Source organism: Syzygium oleosum, unplaced genomic scaffold (genome assembly GCF_021117445.2).
Source record: "Syzygium oleosum isolate NSW1041296 unplaced genomic scaffold, Sole_v2.1 Sole_v2.15, whole genome shotgun sequence".
In the NCBI taxonomy this organism is placed as follows: domain Eukaryota; kingdom Viridiplantae; phylum Streptophyta; class Magnoliopsida; order Myrtales; family Myrtaceae; genus Syzygium; species Syzygium oleosum.
Window position 1 is genome coordinate 4,328,769 of NW_026607499.1, and position 17,682 is coordinate 4,346,450.

Consider the following 17,682-nt stretch of genomic DNA (forward strand, 5'->3'; position numbering starts at 1 on the left):
ACGAGATTTGAGTGATGCCCATGAATGGCAGCTTCAGCCACTCGTCATAGGTAACGCGCCCCACCCAAAAAGGAACCGCCTTTTTCGCGGTGGCGGCGGCGGCTGGTGGTGGTTATCGCCGCCGGGCATTGTGTTATAGGGGGAGAGGAGAATGGCGTTCGCGAAGAAGGCGGCTCAAGTTCTGGGGGTGATTGCTAACGGGTCCTTCAAGTCCTCGAGATTCGCTGGGCAGTCCCTTGATTCGAGGTCTTTCACTTCTCTTGCCCACGGAGTCCACGTTTTCCACTGCCCCGTAAGTTTCGATTCAATCCCTCCAATTTCTTCTTACCCGCGAGCTCTTTTTATCAACTTTGTCATCATTTGCAGTTCACGTAAGAAAGCTCCCACCTTTTTCTTGTTTTGCGGTCTGAGATTTTGATGTTGTTCGGGCATTGGAGCATTTTTAAGATGTGTCATGGACTCTTGGTTGTTTGGTTTCGTCCCCTTCACGAAACTTTGTGGATTTCATGGTTATTGGTGACTTGTGCTTGCTGAATTGGGTATTGAGTTAGGAGTGCGAAGCTTGATGGCTTATGAATGTAACAGGATGACGTTGGAATCGTGGCGAAACTATCGGATTGTATCGCTTCCAGAGGCGGGAATATACTCGGGGCCGATGTTTTTGTGCCCGAAAACGAGAATGTCTTCTATTCCAGAAGGTACATGTCTTGCTGATTTAGCTTTTCTCTGTTATGCATTCTCTGTTGTTGGTTTTCTTTTCTGTCATTGGGTTCTGGTGAAGTGTGAAACTGTTCTGGCCAAAAAAAAAGGAAGAAGTGCTAAATTGTTTGTTACATTGCCACCATGAAGTGAGTAAATTAGTTCTTCGTGACGTGAACTGAATGCAAGTGCAAGTTTTTTATGCAGATGATTCTTGGTTTACCTATTCTGATACACGTAAATGTGCAAGTTTGGAGCAAAGTTATTCACAATTCAATCAGATCAGTTCCCTCTTTCTGTTATGGCTAGGCTACCCCTCTCTGGGTCTCTAAGTCAATTTAGAAGATGGGACGATTGCTGGTTAATCATGTAATAAGTATGGGTTATATTTGGAGGCTGATAATGGGTGTTTTTATCATCTTTCCTGATAGGTACCATCTGTTTTAATTATCACCCGTGTATCTTTCTAATGGAATGTTAACGTTACCGCAATGAATCAAGTAAATTAGTTCTTCGGGAACTGGGCAAATGCAAGTTTTTTTCGCAAATGATCCTCGGTTTGTTCATTCTGATACACGTAAATCTACAAGGATGGAGCTAAATCATTCAGGTCTCTTTAGAGCACTATATTTTCTTTGAGTCTCTCTAGTCAGTTTAAATTGTAGATCAAATTGTTGTTGGTTTATCGTGTAATGTGTGTGGATATGCCTGTGGGCCCATTACAAGTGCACTTATTATCATTCTTGATAGGCACTGTATGTATTGATTATCACTTCTTGAATTCTGAGCACCATTTTTTTTTTTTGTTCCTCAAACTTATTAGTGAGTTCATTTTTGACCCGATTAAGTGGCCACGGGGGCAAATGGATGAGGACTTCCTCAAATTGTCCAAGAAGTTCAATGCAATGAGATCAGTTGTCCGTGTTCCAATTTTAGATCCCAAGTACAAGATTGCTGTGCTTGCTTCAAAGCAGGTTTGTAGTACGAGACTAATCGTCTCTATCTTCTGTTTTGATCCACATATCTTCACATTTGCTGTGTATTGATCAAATTGCAGGACCATTGCCTGGTTGATTTATTGCATGGATGGCAGGATGGGAGACTTCCTGTGGAAATAACTTGTGTGATAAGGTGAATTTCTTGTCTATGTTTGACCGTATCTGCATTGTTGTTTTAAAATTTTGTATTAATGAGGTTGTTTTCTGGAACAGTAACCACGATAGAGGCCCAAACACCCATGTGATACGATTCCTCGAGAGGCATGGCATTCCATATCATTATTTGCAGACGACCAAAGAGAACAAGAGAGAGGGAGAGATGTTGGAATTGGTCCAGAACACCGACTTTATAGTACTTGCCAGGTATATGCAGGTAATTAAGCTTGTGTATTGTGATTTATTATCACACTGAAGTTAAAGTAGAAAGTATCTCTCTGTGGATGATTTTGTTATATGATTTGCAATTGAAATAACACGCATCTCTCCTTTTATTCATCATTTCAGAATCAATTGTTGATGCAATCGTCCTTCTTTAGTCACTGCTAATGTGCAGCTGAAATTTTTCCTCAGATACTCTCTGTAAACTTTTTGAGAAGCTATGGGAAGGATATAATTAACATTCACCACGGCCTTTTACCATCATTTAAAGGAGGAAATCCGTCTAAGCAGGTTAAAAAATTATTAACTTGGAGCTATATGATTTTCAATTATTTCACAGTTTCATCCTCTGTGATTTTAGTTTTTCCTTGATTTGCTTGAAAAAATTATCAGGCTTTTGATGCGGGTGTCAAATTAATTGGAGCAACAAGTCACTTTGTGACAGAAGAACTTGATGCAGGTCCCATTATTGAGCAAATGGTAAGCACTAACTTTCCGCCCCTGGTATGGGTTTTTGCCTCCAAATATTCTTCAGTAGACTTGACAGATTAAGGTTAATGCCGACTAATATTTTCTTGTGCTCAAAAGGACTTTAATGTGCGTAAAATAGGCACTTGGTCTCCCCCTAACTACCTGAAGTCTGCATACACAGGTTTCTATGGATGTCAGTAGTTTTTTTATCAACTGAATCTTGAATCCATTTTGCCTTCTGCTTTATTTTTTTCTTTGTGCCTATGCTTTCTCTTGCATATGACAGTGTTTTGATCTTTTTCAATGTAAAACCTATCAAATGTAAGGGACAATCCCTAGAGACTTCATTAGACTCTCAGCTTGCTTTTGTCACCAAAATATAATCATCTTAATGGTTCTAGGTTTTGCTTGAACTAAATACTAGCCATGAAGTCTTTATTGAAGGCGAAGAAGAAATCTGCAAAGCTTTGCAGAATGGAACTTTATTTGGCTGTCCTCTGCAATTATTTATCCAAGACCTTGAGCATATTATGAGTAGAGAAGCACTGAGTTCGAGCATGTCTAAACCTTAAATATAGAGATCCAAGATCTCTATGTTTGTTGCCCGTAGAATTTTCTCATCGGATTATAGAGATTCTCAGTATTAGTTGTGATTTTTAAGTGTTTTTAGAAAATGCCTTGTTGGACATTTGCTTTAAGATCTTCATTTTTCTGTTCCCTTCTTCTCTTGGTCGAAGAAAGAAGGATTTGGAAGGAAATTGAAGACTCGCTTATGAAGGTAAAATATTTTTTACCCACAAGGTTGGCTGAGTGGTCGAGGAATAGACATGTGCCTATGCATTAGATGCACTACACCAGGTTGATTGTGCACAGTATCAAGTACAAGCAATCACATAGTCGAACCTACCCACCTGGGCTTTGGCCTGTTTATTACCTGCTATAGCCGGTACCTGATGTTTTTAGAATATTTCATGGCATAAGGTTTTCATACTGGAAACGAGAATTGTGATTTGTTTTTCCTCAATTTGATCATCTTCATAGGCAATCAGCTGTGTCCGTCAGCTTTGGCTGTTATATTGTGTTCAACATCAATAATGATTTTTGTCATACGTCCAGTTTTTATCTGTTTAGTCGTGTCAAGCTAAGACAGTTTTGTCCGCAAACTATGTCTAAAAGTCTTAATCCGCTACTTGTCCAAAAAGGTTCTTCATCTAATGAATCTCACTTTCTAATAACTTTTTGGACCTTTTCAATTGTAAGCTGGTTTTAATATTTCTTCTCTCTAATTGCAGGTTGAGAGGGTATCTCACAGAGATAACTTGCATAGTTTTGTGCGGAAGTCAGAGAACCTCGAGAAACAATGTCTTTCGAAGGCAATAAAATCATACTGCGAACTGCGAGTATTACCTTACGAGAAGAATAAGACTGTTGTATTTTGACAAGGGGAGGCACAGTTCACGGAAACTGCAATGTCTGTGCACTTGCTCACTTGAGAATTCTTTACGACAAACCTCTAATCCAGCAAAGAGTACTAGAGACATCTCCACATCTGTTGCCGTCACTACACTTGCTTTTACGATTCACTTCGATGAAAATTGAGTGAAGCTGATTTGTAAATTCATTGTTGCTATGAGATCCAAATATAAGAGCTGCTTATTTCTATCTTGAGAAGCACTGTCATCAAGGTTTCATTTTGGGTCACAGGAGTGATCTAGAAGCAAACGGGCAATACCAAAAAGTGTTTCTTAATACCATGCTCCTGAGAAGTATCCAAGTACAGTGCTCAAAGCTTGTGCGGACAGTTATCTTGCTTTTTCTACATGCATTAGGACATCGGAAGAGGGGAAAAAGATATTTACTGTCAAAAGATAAACAGGCATCCAATTCAGACTCCTGATTTCATTAATGGAGTTTCTTCATGTCCTGTTTCTGGAACAGACGCCATCAAAAACTCATATACTGATGCTCTTACTGATTTTTAGAAGCTCTGGAGAGCACTCAGCAGCTTCAACCCAGTTACCATGACGAAGAAGGTTGTGTATTGCATCAACCCATCTCTGCTTATGGGCCTGATTCTTGCACTTGAACTCTAGAAAACCCTGTGCAGTTCTAAGACCAAAGAAGACTTCTTCGGGGTTGTCTCTTTCTGTTCTGTATGGCCAGGCGGAATTCTCATCGCATAAGCCATAAACTATGCCTGGTAACAGTATAGAAATGTCAGACACCGAGTTGGCAATAGAGGATATATGCAAATGGAAAAAGCTAGGATAAGGTACTGACATTTACTGTTCGTCGAGAATGCTCCTCCAATGTGCTTGCTCTTTAGCTTAAGAATGACCTGACAATGCGCATAAGAGTTTTAGTGCCATTTCTTTCTTTCTTTTCGTAAGTTTCTGTGTCAACTCCGCAGTAGGGAAAGCTATTTACCTGGGAGTTCTTGTTAATGTACACAGACGCATGCTTCATTTGAAATAATCCTGAAAAATTCAATGGAATACAAGTCAAATATCAGACTTCATAGCAGTAATGGCTCATAGCCATAAGACAAGTCAAACCGTTGATGTGGCTTTATACAGTGAAGCTACTATCCTCCTCCAGATAATAATATTACCTTTTGTTGTGTGCTGCCAAAGTTCGCCTTCGCATGGAGTACTGCTTTCTTCAATGTGGCTGCTAAGAGTCATGATGGTATATGGTTCTGTCATTCCCTTATCATAGGGACTTATCGCTGCGTTCCTCTTTGCTTCGTTTCTCCTTCTTACTTTCAGCGCCGCTTCTCCTCTCAAAGCTGAAGCAAGGCAATGCCAAATTCAACTAAACATCACCACTTTGTGTACTGATTCACATGAACTTCGACCGTACACAAAATCTATTGATTGCAGTACCTGTAGCGGCGGCTGCTGTGAGAGTCACGAGATCTCCCGCACTATGTATGTCCACAGCTGATTGGACAACAGATGCCACTCGATCATGCTCAGCTCCGGCTTGTTCAGCTAGTTCAACGCAATGTGATGCTAGTAGTTCTGAGGCTGAGGCCAAAGCCGCACTCATCTTTGAATCTGAATTGGAGCTTTGTGCTGCAGCCACAGCAGCCAAACCGGCAGCTAGCCCGGCAATAGAAATAGCTGAATGCACATGCGCATTTTCCATGCGCATGCTCTCTTTCTTCTTCATCGCGTTCCTATCGTGCTCCTTATGACCATGGTGCTGGTGGTGGTGGTGATGGAGGTGGTGGTGGAGGTGGTGGTGGAACCATTTCCCAAAAGACCCCGTCCTCCTAGCATGAACTGAATTCATAACCTTTGCCGCCTGTACAAAAAAAATGTGGATCAGCAGGGTTGCCGGGTACAATTTGTAAACCAACCAAGTTTCAGACCAAAGCCAAAGTAAACTATTTGAACCACGGGAAATTTCGATTGGCAGAGTGTAATTTCTGTTTGGACCACATGGGTATAAGTACAGACTTTTCACGTGTAGAATTTGAAACATGCTTGACAATTCAAGTGAAAGCTATCAGAGAGAATGTACATCTGTTTTTGGTACTTTGGTTTTGTGTTTCGTGAACACCATCCTAATTCATAAGTCGCTGTCTTATCCTCTATTCAGAATCATGAACGTGAACAATGACCTGCGGAGACAAAAGAAGGGAAACCGTGACTCACAAGAAGTTGAGGAGCAACAGGTGCCTGTGGCTGTGGACATGTATTGAGGTTCTCGTTTTGTATTGTGTGTATGTCGTTCTTTCTGTGAGCCAGAGCTTTTGAAACCTCCGATGGGGAAAGGCTCCACGACCTCGACAAGAACTCCATCGGCTCCTTCGGCGTCTGTGGTTGAGGCACTGATGGCAACGAAGACGCTCCTTTCAGTTCCTCATCCTCTTCCACGTTTTCCAGCTTGAGTGAAGAGTTGAACTTCCAACTGAACTGATGCACACCATCCATAACAATCCTGAAAGTTATGCCTTTTTGTTTGTCTTTCTTCTGAGAACCATATAGCTTTCGCCAACTGCAATTCAGACTGCTTCAGCCACTCCTCCTGCAACAAACAAGGTAAAAAGCCAGCTGGAGTTCAGCGCTCGGGAAAAAGGGTAAACCTTCAAGAAGAGAAACTTCTCATCAAACAGAGATTTGCCGAATACTCGCTGCGAAACTTCGAGAAACTGAGCCGAACAAAATCAAAAGTAAAAGGAAAAGCAGAGGACTGAAATGACACCTTATTCTTCGCATGTGAATGTGGAGCCTAACCTGATCGAGAGAAAGGAGACTCCTTTTCATTCGCACATGAAAAGCTCGAGAAAGAGACCCAAACACATGAAATGGTCCTCACAGACGTATGAACCAAGCGGCTTCTCAGCAATCACTCATGTCACGCACCATCTCTCAAAGCAAGAAAAGACTCAACCCTTTATATATGCATAAACAAACATGGCCAGAAACAGGGAACGAAGGAACAGATGAGCAGGAGGAACAAATCAATTTCTCGTGCTTTGAAACGGCCCCGGATTAAGGTCGGGTGAACCAGACAAAACCCGCTTCGCGAAACTCGAAACGGGCGATTAAACTTCCAAATCAAGGAACATAAACTAAGGACGCACCCAGGATTAGCGGGGGCTGTTTCATCACGACGGTACAACCAAACGGGCGGGTGTCCGTCACAAAACATTTGATTAAGGGGAACATCAGTGCGAGAAGCAGACAACTCGGAGCGATGCGTTAAATTAATGGCGGGTTTGCATGATGCTTTGCGGGTAACGAGATCAATGGCTTTCGGGGGATTGGGTCTAGTCCCAAAAGAGTGCGTGCAATGCCGACCAAAAGTCGCTGTGCATGAACCTTACCCAGTAACCGGACTGCTGAAAGATTTCTCCCTTCTTCTCGTGCTCTCGGAACAAACAGCAAGAATGTTAAAATTCTTTTTCGACATGATTTTTGGACGGTAACTTTTCCAAAACACGTAAAAAATTTCACCCGGGCCACGGGGGACCAATCCTGCAGCTGCTCATTTTGTCCCTAAGAAGAGAACTAATGATCTTTCAACGTGTTATCTAGGGACTGTACAGCCTGTTGGCTTTTTACCTTGCACTGTTCGTACAGAGGTTTAACGAGCCAGGGGACACTTTTCTCACTCAACGTAAGTGTCAAGTAGGCATGTTCTGGTGGATGTCGTGCACAGACAGTATCGAAATTCCAATGTCTTGTATGTCACGGGTACAAATGCCGTGTCTTTGTGTGGCATTGAACAAGCATACTTGAGGGTATTAAGATTCTAAGTCAGATGTGGACGCCTTAACAACCAAAACTAACCCCGCAAAGAAAGGCGCAAAGCGTTAATTTACAAGTTCCTTTCAGTGGATTATTAGTCTTAATCCTGTTAAATTAGTCCAAAGCATGATCTTTTCAAAGCTTAGGGGTTGGAAGTTTGGTGAAGCAAAGCAATGCGTTGAAGGCAGTTTTTGAAGGAGTAGATTGATGCTAGTTTTCTTCCTTTTTCCTCAACCTGATATATTATGCATTGGTTGCATCATTCCGTTCTAGCTTATGCCTTTTCCCATTTCTTTTCCTTTTTTCAACCCAAAAAAGAAGAAGAAGAAGAATTGGGTCAAAATCTTCGATTTGATTTTGGGATTGACGGGTAGATAGACCGACTGATCGTGCCCCTTGTAGGTACTCTTATAATTTATAGAGAAGCACTTATTTGAGAAATTAAAGTTGTATATACCCTAAAGAGAAAATGTGGGGAATACTATAGCTATTCGCTAAATTTATATGGTAAGTGATGTATCGAGATATATCAATCATTCATGGCTCAAAATTCAACTTTACACTTGGTTCGAACCGAGCACACGAGCGCGAGCCGAATACCCCCTTTTTCGCCATTACCGAGCTAGTAAAGCAAATCGACATGTAAAGTGAATACAAGAGAGCTTTCCTAGTAGCGCGGGACAAGTAAAAGCCAGGAAAACCACCTCTTCCAAATGCACTTCACACAATAATCAAGGTTAGCTTTCGCGTACCTCAACTAGTTCGTCTCTCTAGCCGATCTTAAGGATATGCCGCTTCGCAAAGAGCATTCAGCATCCTGGATTTTACTCTCGAGACAGCCCTATTCTTTATCTTCTTTTCTGCCGCGGAAAGGGCAAAAAGAAAGAGGCGAACATGTGAAATAGAAAGATGGCATGATTGATCCCACGAAAGCGTCCAAATTATGCCTATCCATCTTCCCCCCGACCATATCTCCATCTCCAAGATAGCACCTTTTGATAGGAAACAAAAGCATCTTCCTTTAGACAAACCTTTTTATCAGTCTTTTCCTGATCCGTAACTAAACTCTCTGTCTTCTTTTCAATCCTTCGAGGGCATCAAGAAAAAGTTGGTCCTAACTGCAATTATTGCTCTGTGAGGCTTCTTCTCCTGAGTCGACATTTCTTTCTACCCTCTTTTCTTCTGCTTTTTCAGCTTGAAGTTCAGATTCATTGGAAAGAAGAAGAACTGGGAAATGATCTCAGATTAATTTATCAGATAGACTCGAAGCTGCTTCTTTACATTTGCTTGCTCTTGCTGAACACAATTTAATATACCTTTATTTTTGTAGCTCAATGGATTACAAATGTTCTGTACTAATCTCATGCTCGCGCTGTTCGCTAGTATCAAATTTACAAAAGAAAAAAAAAATCTTGCCATGGAGAAACTGGTTCAGATTTCGTAATTGAAAAATTCAAAGTTATAAGCTACGCTATTTACAAAGCTAAACTGATAAGAGAACCTCTAAATTGAAAAGAAAAGGTACCATATATGAAAATAGATCTCGATCTTGGCTCTCATCAACCATTGACAAAGTCGCACGGCCTTTTGGAGCCACTGCAGGGGCTGGTGGCTCTCATAAATGAGAGTCGTAGAATCGTAGCCATGAAAGAAAATTGAAGATTGTATGAGACACTCGTCACTCGTCATTGCTACGAGTCCCTTAATTTGTTTTTTCCCGCAATTTTCAATAAAACGGCTACTCATCATTTGATAAATGTATCTTATTATGTCAAAAATAGTTGAATATATATATCATAAAAAAAGGCTTTCCATGAACGAATAAATTTTTATTCATGAATAGGCGTTGCATACCCCAGGACACATGCTATCACTAAAAAGTTCAATTCTCATTTTGGAGGGTAAAAATTTACTGGGGGAAAAAGTACCAAAAAAATTCTAAACCTATTGCATTGTACCAATTCAGTCCTAAACCTTTCAATTGGATCAATTTAGTCCTAAATCTTTTCATATTGGTACAAATTCAATCTATCCGGCCAATTTAAGCCGGAAATCGCTGACGTGGACGCCAGACGTCTTACATGGTATGACTGGCGCTGACATGGATAATTTTTAATAATATTTTAATATTTTTTGAAATTTTTAATATTTTTCGCCTTTTTTTCCTTTTTTTTTTCTTCCTTCTCCTTCCTTGGGCTTATGGCCGGTCGTCAGCCCACGACCGGCCACAGGCGAGGGCTAGAGAGGGTGAGGGCGGCCCTCGCCGGATCTAGCGAGGGCGATCCTCCCCCAGGCCGCGAGGGTATAGCCCTCGCCCAGCACGTCCGGCTTCTACATTAGCGATTTCCGGTTTAAATTGGTTGGATGGACTGAATTGGTACCTATATGAAAAATTTTGTGACTAAATTGATCCAATTGAAAGATTTTGGAGTTTATGACTTTTTTGGTTTTTTTCCCTGTTTACAAGATTTAAATGGCCCAATTAAAAAAAAAACCCTCAACTTTACACTTTGTCCCAAATATACCCTGAACTTTTTTTTGTCTCAAGAAAAACCACAAACTTTTATCTAAGTCTCAAATCTGCCCTCCCGTTAAAAATCCGTCCAAATCCGTCGGAAAAAAAAAAAAAACAGCGGGCGTCGACGGTGGCCGCCCCCGCGGGAAGGAGCGGCGGCCAGCCTTCGCGGCGGTGGCCCGCTGCCACATTTTTTTTTTTTTTTTCCGTGGGAAGGAGCGGCAAAAAAGGCCTTTTTAATTAGGCCAGATTTAAATTGACTTCACATCTTTTATTATGCCCATGGCCCATGGGCCAGGCTGGTTCTAACCATCTGGGTCGGGCTAACCCGGCCTCTTAGATCCGGTTCAAGATAAAAACGGGTTAACCCTCAAACCCTCCGTCAGCTTCTACTCCGTTCGTCTTCTTCATCTTTTGGTTCGTCCTCCTCGGCCGCCAGTCTCCGGCCGGTGCTTCATCTTCAACCATCGAGTTGCTTGGGATTCGTAGGTAAGGATCTCTCTCTCGACTCTGTTGCGCGTCGCTTCTCGTTTCTGGGTGTTTGAATCTATCGGGTAAGATCGATTCTTGGTTGGACTGCGTGTGCATTTGCGTTATCCCGTGTTTTGCTTTGAACTGTTTGTCCGTCTGTTGATGTACTGAGTGTGTGTGTGTGTGGGAGAAAGGGAGCTAAGGTGAGTGCCGGTAGCTCAGAGACGTAGTAGTTGAGTAGCGCGGGTTTGCTTGACTCTGGGAGTGTGTTGGGTCTTGGTAGATGGAGATTTAGAAGAATAACTGTGGATTTGCTTGGTTCTGCAACGTTATTTGAACGAGAGTTTGATTTTCAAGTGTTCAACTATTTGTGGGTATCGATTTAGTGTGTTTTGCATGCAATGTTATCTCATGTATCTGGTTTGGTCATGTCGAAACTCATCGAGAAGTCTTCATTTGTCCGAAGAAGAAGCTGGCGAGGAGACTGGAGGCGAATTTGATATCCGGCAGAGGCGGAAAAATGTATGTCACGCTGAGATTGGTATTCCCATGAGACAGGAATTCGTGGTTTTAGCAAGTTGCTTTCTCTTCGGCTGTGCTTACATGAATTGTCGTCTTCACTAAGACTGCAAAGCATGAAGCTTGATTTAGTTGTCAGATCTGCGTATATTTGGCTCAGTCTCAGGGGCATTACATGACCTTTGCAATCGCACTCATTCCAGCATGATTTTGTGCCCAAAGATCCCAAAGGCAAGCCTAAGAGGTATAAATACCTGGCTTTTTATGATCCATATGGCCCTAGACCTCCACCCTCGGACAAAATCATACAGCTTGCCGAGCGCATAGCTGGAATGCCACCTGAAGAACGTGCCCAAATTGGGCCCGCTCTTCAAGAGAGACTAAGGCATCCCAAGATGCAGTCGATCTCTATTGAAGGCATGGATCTAGGCCTACAAGGTGGAGCAAGTGCAGGATCCGCCAAGGCTGAGGAAAAAAAGGCTGAGAAAACAGCATTCGATGTGAAGCTGGAGAAATTTGATACAGCTGCAAAGATTAAAGTGATTAAAGAAGTCAGGGCATTCACAAATTTGGGGTTGAAGGAGGCTAAGGACCTTGTCGAGAAGGCCCCTGTTTTGCTTAAATAGGGTGTCACCAAGGAAGAGGCAAATGACATAATGGAGAAAATAAAGGCTGCTGGACGAGTTGCAACGATGGAATGAGAGCTCCAACATAGAACCTCTGTCGAGAGCTATATGGGTAAAGTAACTCACATTAACGACTTTATGATTTTTGGACTTTTTGCTGAGATGGTTCTTGACAAATTACAGCCATCTGATGGAGTTGAGAATTGCAGGATGGCATTCAAGTTTCATCCGAATACTTAGCTGGTACTTGCTATACAGATGGTGCAATTCGCTTGAATTTTGGTTTTAGCATGTTGTAAAAAAAATCTTCATGAATTGTTGTAAGTTTCTTGCTAAATGAGCAAAAAGGTGGGTTGCTGGTGTCGTAATAAAGAATTGTTGCTCCTGGGGCTTGATTGGAACCAACACATTCTACAGTCATGGATGTCTACGTGGTGTATATTTTCTCGCACGAATAATGATGCTCGAATTGTGTAAACAATTTTAGTTGGATTGATGAGATCAAATGCACTTCTTCTTTTCTTTTTCTTATTTTATCTCTTTGGGAGAATTAGCATTATGTTTGCCATTGGTCTGACGAGACAGTGACAGATATTATATTCTTGCAAGTGGGACTGTGCTCTCTGTGATGTTTTTAGATGAGTCGCGGTATAGCCAGGGTCGCCAGCCCTCGCTTGTGGCTTGGTGGGGGTTGCTGGTCCTTGTCAAGGCCTTGGTGAGGACAGGGCAGCTGTGCCTTGTCATTGCGCACCGGCATGGACCTGGTGTGCCGAAATAAGCTGGTTTAGTTGTAGCATGCTGTTGCCTTGACCTGGTGTGCTATACATGGGCCCTTTCGCTGTATAAACTACCGATTATAATGGACGACTCTATAATATTATTTCCACATCTTCTTTTCACCTCACGACGGGTGCTTCGACATTGCTTCGACATCTTGACGGATTCAAATTGGTTAAGAGTGAATGATTTATAAAACATTTTTTTAAAAATAATTGCTTGTAATGTTTCTAAAAACGAATGAACGAAAAATATTTTTATTGTTTATGAAGATGTTTAGAGGTAAATTGTTATCAATAATGAAAATATTTTCTATTGATTAGTTATTTCAAGCGATCATTTTTAGGAAAATATTTTTCAAATCCTTCATTTTCCTCGAAATAAACGGTACATAAGTTAAAAACTCAATTACTACAACGTAGCCCTGTCACTGCAAATGAGCATAAGGCTTGAGAATTACTCAGGCTCATGTGTGAATGATATTAGAGAAGTCTCGCATCTAAAATTTGTGTAGTATGAAGCGGGTAATTCAATGTGAGAAGCAACGGTAGTGTAGAATCACTTCAATATCTCTCCCTGGCGTTTAATCTGAAGTGATTTTGCTGTACATTTGAGGTTTATTAACAAGAGCAAGCCCACAGGAGCAACAAGCAAAACACGCCGTCACGAACAACAGGAAACCCAATTACTGAAACTTAAACACAAAGCACAAGAGTTTTGTCTCTCTCAAGCATAGTCCTCAGAAGGGGGTACTAGGGCATAGGACCCAATGAAGATGTCACCATACACAAGCCCGGCAAGCCCTCCCCCGACAAGTGGGCCGACCCAGTAGATCCAATTCTCCGAGAAGTCGCCGCTGACCACGGCAGGCCCGAAAGAGCGGGCGGGGTTCATGGATCCGCCGCTAAACGGGCCAGCGGCCAGGATGTTGGCGCCGACGATGAAGCCGATGGCGATGGGTGCAATGATCCCTAGCGAGCCCTTCTTGGGGTCGGCCGCTGTGGCGTACACGGTGTAGACCAGTGCGAAAGTGATGACAACCTCCATAACTAGGCCTGCTATTGAACTCATGCTAGCAGCAACAGCATGGGTTGGTATGCTCTACAGTACGGATTTCAATAGTTATGTACTGGATTTCAATATTTAGCCAAATCATATTAAAACATTGATCCTAGGATTTATTTATGATCCTGTGCAAGAGTACGTACCTCGGCGCTAGTGACGAATTTCAGGAGGAGGCAGGCAACGATAGAACCGAGGCACTGGGCGATCCAGTAGAAGATGCCGGTCAAGATGGTGATGTTGCCCCCGACGGCCAATCCGAACGTGACGGCCGGATTCAGATGGCCACCGGAGATGTTCGCCGCGATGGATACCCCCACAAACAGTGCAAACGCATGGGCCACGGCCACTGCGACTAGTCCAGCCGGGTCCAGGGCCGCATCCGACGTGAGCTTGCCTAAGACAACACACAAAACATATTCCTTCAAAAACCAACCAATTATCGGAAGCACAGAATGAAACAATCAGTACATACACAGACTAAATTTCTCGAGAAAGACACTCGTGTGTTTTGACATCGACACATGCGACTTAAGAATGGAACGTGCTTAAAGACGCGACAACATCACGTGAACACGTGTCCTCAAAAGAAACGGCCGGTCATGGTGTACTTGCCATAAGCAATTGCCGACCCGACGCCGGCGAACACGAAGAGGAGGGTCGCGATGAACTCGGCGAGATAACATCTCAGGGACCCTACGCTGAAGGAGTCCCCAAAGCTCCCAAATGCTAGCTTCACCATGTTTGCTCAAAATCAAAAACTATATCAACCACTTAGAGAGAGGGAACTCGCTCAGTTTTGCTTGACAGTAGCGAGCTTGTGCTTCGGTCCGATGAGGAAGACGCACATATATACTCGTCCCGATAGCATCCTTTAGAATAGTGGTCTTCTTATTTTAACTAATTTCTTAATCTTTCATTAGACTAATTAAGTATATATTAGCTAGAGATGAAGGAGGGCCACAGCCGGCACCGGCCACGGGACCCATAAATGCAAATGGCACGCCGTGGTTGGGTGCCGACCAACCGCCGATGAATTCTTAATCATGTAATAATTGGTGATAATGGGCATAAAGACAACCAACTTAACTAGTAATGTACGTACAATAAGACACGCGAATTCTGGTCGCTCTTCGGGGAGATTATTTTATGCAATAGAGGGAGAATATCCATAGAAGCGAAGGCCCCATCAACCTTAATAGTGTTCTAATGTCATTTTCCTCGTGAAATATGAGAATGAATATGTTAAGGGGCATTTGCGTTAGTTAAATAGCGCAAAAGGTACGATGGAGACAAGCACCATGACCATCCACCAACTTTCCATGAAGATGTCATGGGAATGGGAATGGAAATGGAATGGAGCGGGGCGGGTCGCCATTCTTGGAGGTTTGTCGTCCCGATCCATGTCCGGTCGGTTTCTCTATCTCGTCTTCACCTCCGGGGCATGAAGATATCTCGTCTTGCTTGACTCGACGTCCCACGTTAATGCTCGTGATCAAGAAACGTAACACGAAGACAGGCGAAAATTTATAGTAGTTTATGCAGAGCGAGGGAATGACTTGCCTATGAAGCAAACATCATGTGGTTAGCAAAGGGAAGAATGGGCTGCAATGATTCATCTTAGAGGATCTTCTTTCACTTAACGAGCTAGAGATTTAAGACTACTTAAGTGTTTTGTTTTTAGATTTACTTGAAAGACTAGTCCTGTTTTGCTTTTAAGTCTTTAACGACTTACTTAAGTCCCGCTTGTGTTAATTTGAATTTGTGTCAATTCCCTAAACTTTTTAATATGTGTTCAATTGAACTATATTGAAAATGTTCAATATAGATCCCCGCACCCTAAATTAAAAGAGACTATATTGAACATTTTCAAATAGTTCATGACTAAATTGAACACATATTAAAAGTTCAGGGACCACATTGAACAAATCAAAAGTTCAGGGACCAAATTAACATTAGGTTAAAGTTCGGTGGACTACATTCAACAAATTAAAAGTTCAGGGACCAAATTACACATTGGATCAAAGTTCATAGAATATTTGTGTCATTTTCCCCATTTACTTATCATACACATCTAGTACCAGTCAACGAACTTTATACTAGCATGCGTAACTCACGGTTCTCAATCAACCGGCTCATGAGAGCTAAATATCCTTTGTTAGTGAAGAATAAACTTGATCAATTGGCGGATACCTTGCGGTTGTTTGGGCCTACCCAAGTCCCGATCGGGCAAAGTGGGCCAGTTGGGCAAGTGATTCCTGTCCAAGCCTAACTTGTCTATCTGGCCCGTCTAGGCCTGTTTCGTTTTGTATAGAAAACCTAGTGATTTCTAAGCATGAGGATGATCAGAAGCACGTTTGTCTTTCGCAGTCAAAGCCGAAAATGAAAATTTATAGTAGTTACGGTGGGAAAATTAGTGTGCTTTTATCAGTGTACGTGCTCTATCACTGCCTAAAAAGGTGGAATGCTTATTATTATATCTTTTCGTTCATTTATCTCGAAACTAATGCGGAATCCTCTAATTGACAAAAATCCTAATCTCTTTGTCGGTAACCTCTCTCTCCCAAAAAATTCTCCTTCAAAGAAACTTCACTTGCTCTCGACTTCAATTTTCTGAAGGTGAGAGCCCGCCTTGCTCTACTTTTCTTTCTTGGGCTTGGATTTTCCATGTTTGTTTCTCCTAATCTAATCCGGGAGCCTTTTTTCACCTCGTTTGGCATCTTCTTTCTCTCATTGTTGTTGTTTTACTTCGCTCATCATGGTGAATAAATTTGATTGCCGTTGAAAACATTGTGAGAACGTTGTCTTCAGTCCAGCCAGCAGGATGTCCAGGACGCGGTTCTATGACTTCTCTGGATTCGGCAAAGCTCTCCTCTCCCAATTGATGTTTAGATATAAGCATGGGAGCTTTCTCTTCTCATCTAAATCTAGATATGGGAGTTCTTTAGAGGCATTCGATCTATAGTGGTTCAACATCTTATTGTTGTTGTTGTTGTCATTGTCTCCGCATGGTGATGGTGTTGAAGATGTTAAACCTAGGCGCACACTGCAAGTCATAGTTTTTGTAGGAGAAGATCTTGGCGTACATCAATGACGGTTCTGTGATCCACTACTGATTGTTTTTTTATGCTATATTGGGATGAGAGCGTCTCAAAGCTATAGCTTGTACTCTTTTGTTTTGTACCTCTTTGGGATTTCCTTAAACTTCGAAGATTTTTTATGTTTCTCTTTGATCTTACTAAATGAATGAAATTTTCTTTCTACAAAAAAATGTGGATTCTCTAATTTGATTTAACCATAACTTATATCTTGATGTAGTAATTTGTAAAGCAATAGTAATTTGACTGCGGTGGATTATAGGGAGGCTTGGCTAATTAATACCTTGGGTCCATTTGTTTGAAGGAAAGTTGTTTGCGAGAAATTAATTTTCGATTTTACGGTGTTTGGATGATGAAAAACTAATCGGTTTACGGAAAACGTTTTTCATGAATTGAAAATAATAAGTTTATTTTTTGAGAGAAAAAAAATGAAAACAACAGGGTTAGATCGAGGAACATGACTTCCCATCCCGGTAAGAAGGGAATCATTTACGCTAAAATACCAAATAAATAAAAACTAACTGTTTTCTTTAAAAATGATTTCCATGGAAAATATTTTCCCTTATCACGAAGTTTTCAATGAAACGAACGTACCTTTTATCAAGACCGCGCTGCCAAGGAGGCCACAAAACAAAACAAGCTGTCAACGGAAGTGTCGCCACCGATATGCTCAGACAAGAAGAGGGTCGCCGGAGACGGTCCTCAACGGGCCATTCGCGACGGTCCCGCGGCCAAGCTCTCTTTATGGGGCCAAAAATTTTGGGCCACACAGCCCACCGGGCCCAATAAAGAAGTCCTCTCGTCGGC

General features: G+C 42.0%; 3 protein-coding genes and 1 pseudogene across 9 annotated transcripts; 2 read left to right on the forward strand and 2 right to left on the reverse strand.

Moving 5' to 3' along the window:
- On the forward strand, window positions 1-4,211 carry LOC115687840 (formyltetrahydrofolate deformylase 1, mitochondrial). Of its 2 annotated transcripts, none has more exons than XM_030613523.2 (8): window positions 1-292; window positions 586-698; window positions 1,523-1,673; window positions 1,757-1,830; window positions 1,911-2,070; window positions 2,268-2,366; window positions 2,469-2,555; window positions 3,839-4,211. In XM_030613523.2, exons 1-8 carry the CDS (start codon window positions 152-154, stop codon window positions 3,983-3,985), a joined length of 972 nt encoding a protein of 323 aa, XP_030469383.1. In that variant the 5' UTR covers window positions 1-151; the 3' UTR covers window positions 3,986-4,211. The 2 variants fall into 2 exon arrangements, with proteins under 2 accessions (XP_030469383.1, XP_056174448.1); XM_056318473.1 differs by having other exon boundaries at window positions 1,793-1,830.
- Window positions 4,212-4,275: 64 nt separating this feature from the next.
- Window positions 4,276-8,581, reverse strand: LOC115687839 (VAN3-binding protein). 6 transcript variants are annotated; one of them, XM_056318468.1, is made up of 8 exons: window positions 7,141-7,377; window positions 6,791-6,948; window positions 6,209-6,581; window positions 5,432-5,855; window positions 5,158-5,334; window positions 4,974-5,023; window positions 4,827-4,884; window positions 4,276-4,743 (listed from the first exon to the last, which is right to left on the reverse strand). In XM_056318468.1, the coding sequence occupies exons 3-8, from the start codon at window positions 6,485-6,487 to the stop codon at window positions 4,499-4,501; spliced, it is 1,233 nt and encodes a 410-aa protein (XP_056174443.1). In that variant the 5' UTR covers window positions 6,488-6,581; window positions 6,791-6,948; window positions 7,141-7,377; the 3' UTR covers window positions 4,276-4,498. The 6 variants fall into 6 exon arrangements, with proteins under 6 accessions (XP_056174443.1, XP_056174446.1, XP_056174444.1 ...); XM_056318471.1 differs by lacking the exons at window positions 6,791-6,948; window positions 7,141-7,377 and adding an exon at window positions 8,560-8,581; XM_056318469.1 differs by lacking the exons at window positions 6,791-6,948; window positions 7,141-7,377 and adding an exon at window positions 7,384-7,622.
- A 2,082-nt stretch (window positions 8,582-10,663) lies between these two features.
- Window positions 10,664-12,457, forward strand: LOC115687786 (uncharacterized; annotated as a pseudogene).
- Window positions 12,458-13,161: 704 nt separating this feature from the next.
- On the reverse strand, window positions 13,162-14,613 carry LOC115687830 (probable aquaporin TIP-type). Its single transcript, XM_030613512.2, has 3 exons — window positions 14,393-14,613; window positions 13,924-14,174; window positions 13,162-13,816 (listed from the first exon to the last, which is right to left on the reverse strand). Exons 1-3 carry the CDS (start codon window positions 14,517-14,519, stop codon window positions 13,442-13,444), a joined length of 753 nt encoding a protein of 250 aa, XP_030469372.1. The 5' UTR covers window positions 14,520-14,613; the 3' UTR covers window positions 13,162-13,441.
- Between the last annotated feature and the right edge of the window lie 3,069 nt (window positions 14,614-17,682).

What these genes read in the sequence shown, in the direction of transcription:
- LOC115687840 (XM_030613523.2), top strand. Translation starts at nt 152, where the DNA reads ATGGCGTTCGCGAAGAAGGCGGCTCAAGTTCTGGGGGTGATTGCTAAC. An exon ending in CTGTGCTTGCTTCAAAGCAG is followed by an intron (nt 1,674 to 1,756) that starts GTTTGTAGTACG and finishes ATCAAATTGCAG; the next exon opens with GACCATTGCCTGGTTGATTT. An exon ending in TACTTGCCAGGTATATGCAG is followed by an intron (nt 2,071 to 2,267) that starts GTAATTAAGCTT and finishes ATTTTTCCTCAG; the next exon opens with ATACTCTCTGTAAACTTTTT.
- LOC115687839 (XM_056318471.1), bottom strand. Translation starts at nt 6,487, where the DNA reads ATGGATGGTGTGCATCAGTTCAGTTGGAAGTTCAACTCTTCACTCAAG. An exon ending in ACATTAACAAGAACTCCCAG is followed by an intron (nt 4,885 to 4,973) that starts GTAAATAGCTTT and finishes GCGCATTGTCAG; the next exon opens with GTCATTCTTAAGCTAAAGAG. An exon ending in ATTCTCGACGAACAGTAAAT is followed by an intron (nt 4,744 to 4,826) that starts GTCAGTACCTTA and finishes TACTGTTACCAG; the next exon opens with GCATAGTTTATGGCTTATGC.
- LOC115687830 (XM_030613512.2), bottom strand. Translation starts at nt 14,519, where the DNA reads ATGGTGAAGCTAGCATTTGGGAGCTTTGGGGACTCCTTCAGCGTAGGG. An exon ending in CGGGTCGGCAATTGCTTATG is followed by an intron (nt 14,175 to 14,392) that starts GCAAGTACACCA and finishes GTGTTGTCTTAG; the next exon opens with GCAAGCTCACGTCGGATGCG. An exon ending in AATTCGTCACTAGCGCCGAG is followed by an intron (nt 13,817 to 13,923) that starts GTACGTACTCTT and finishes TCCGTACTGTAG; the next exon opens with AGCATACCAACCCATGCTGT.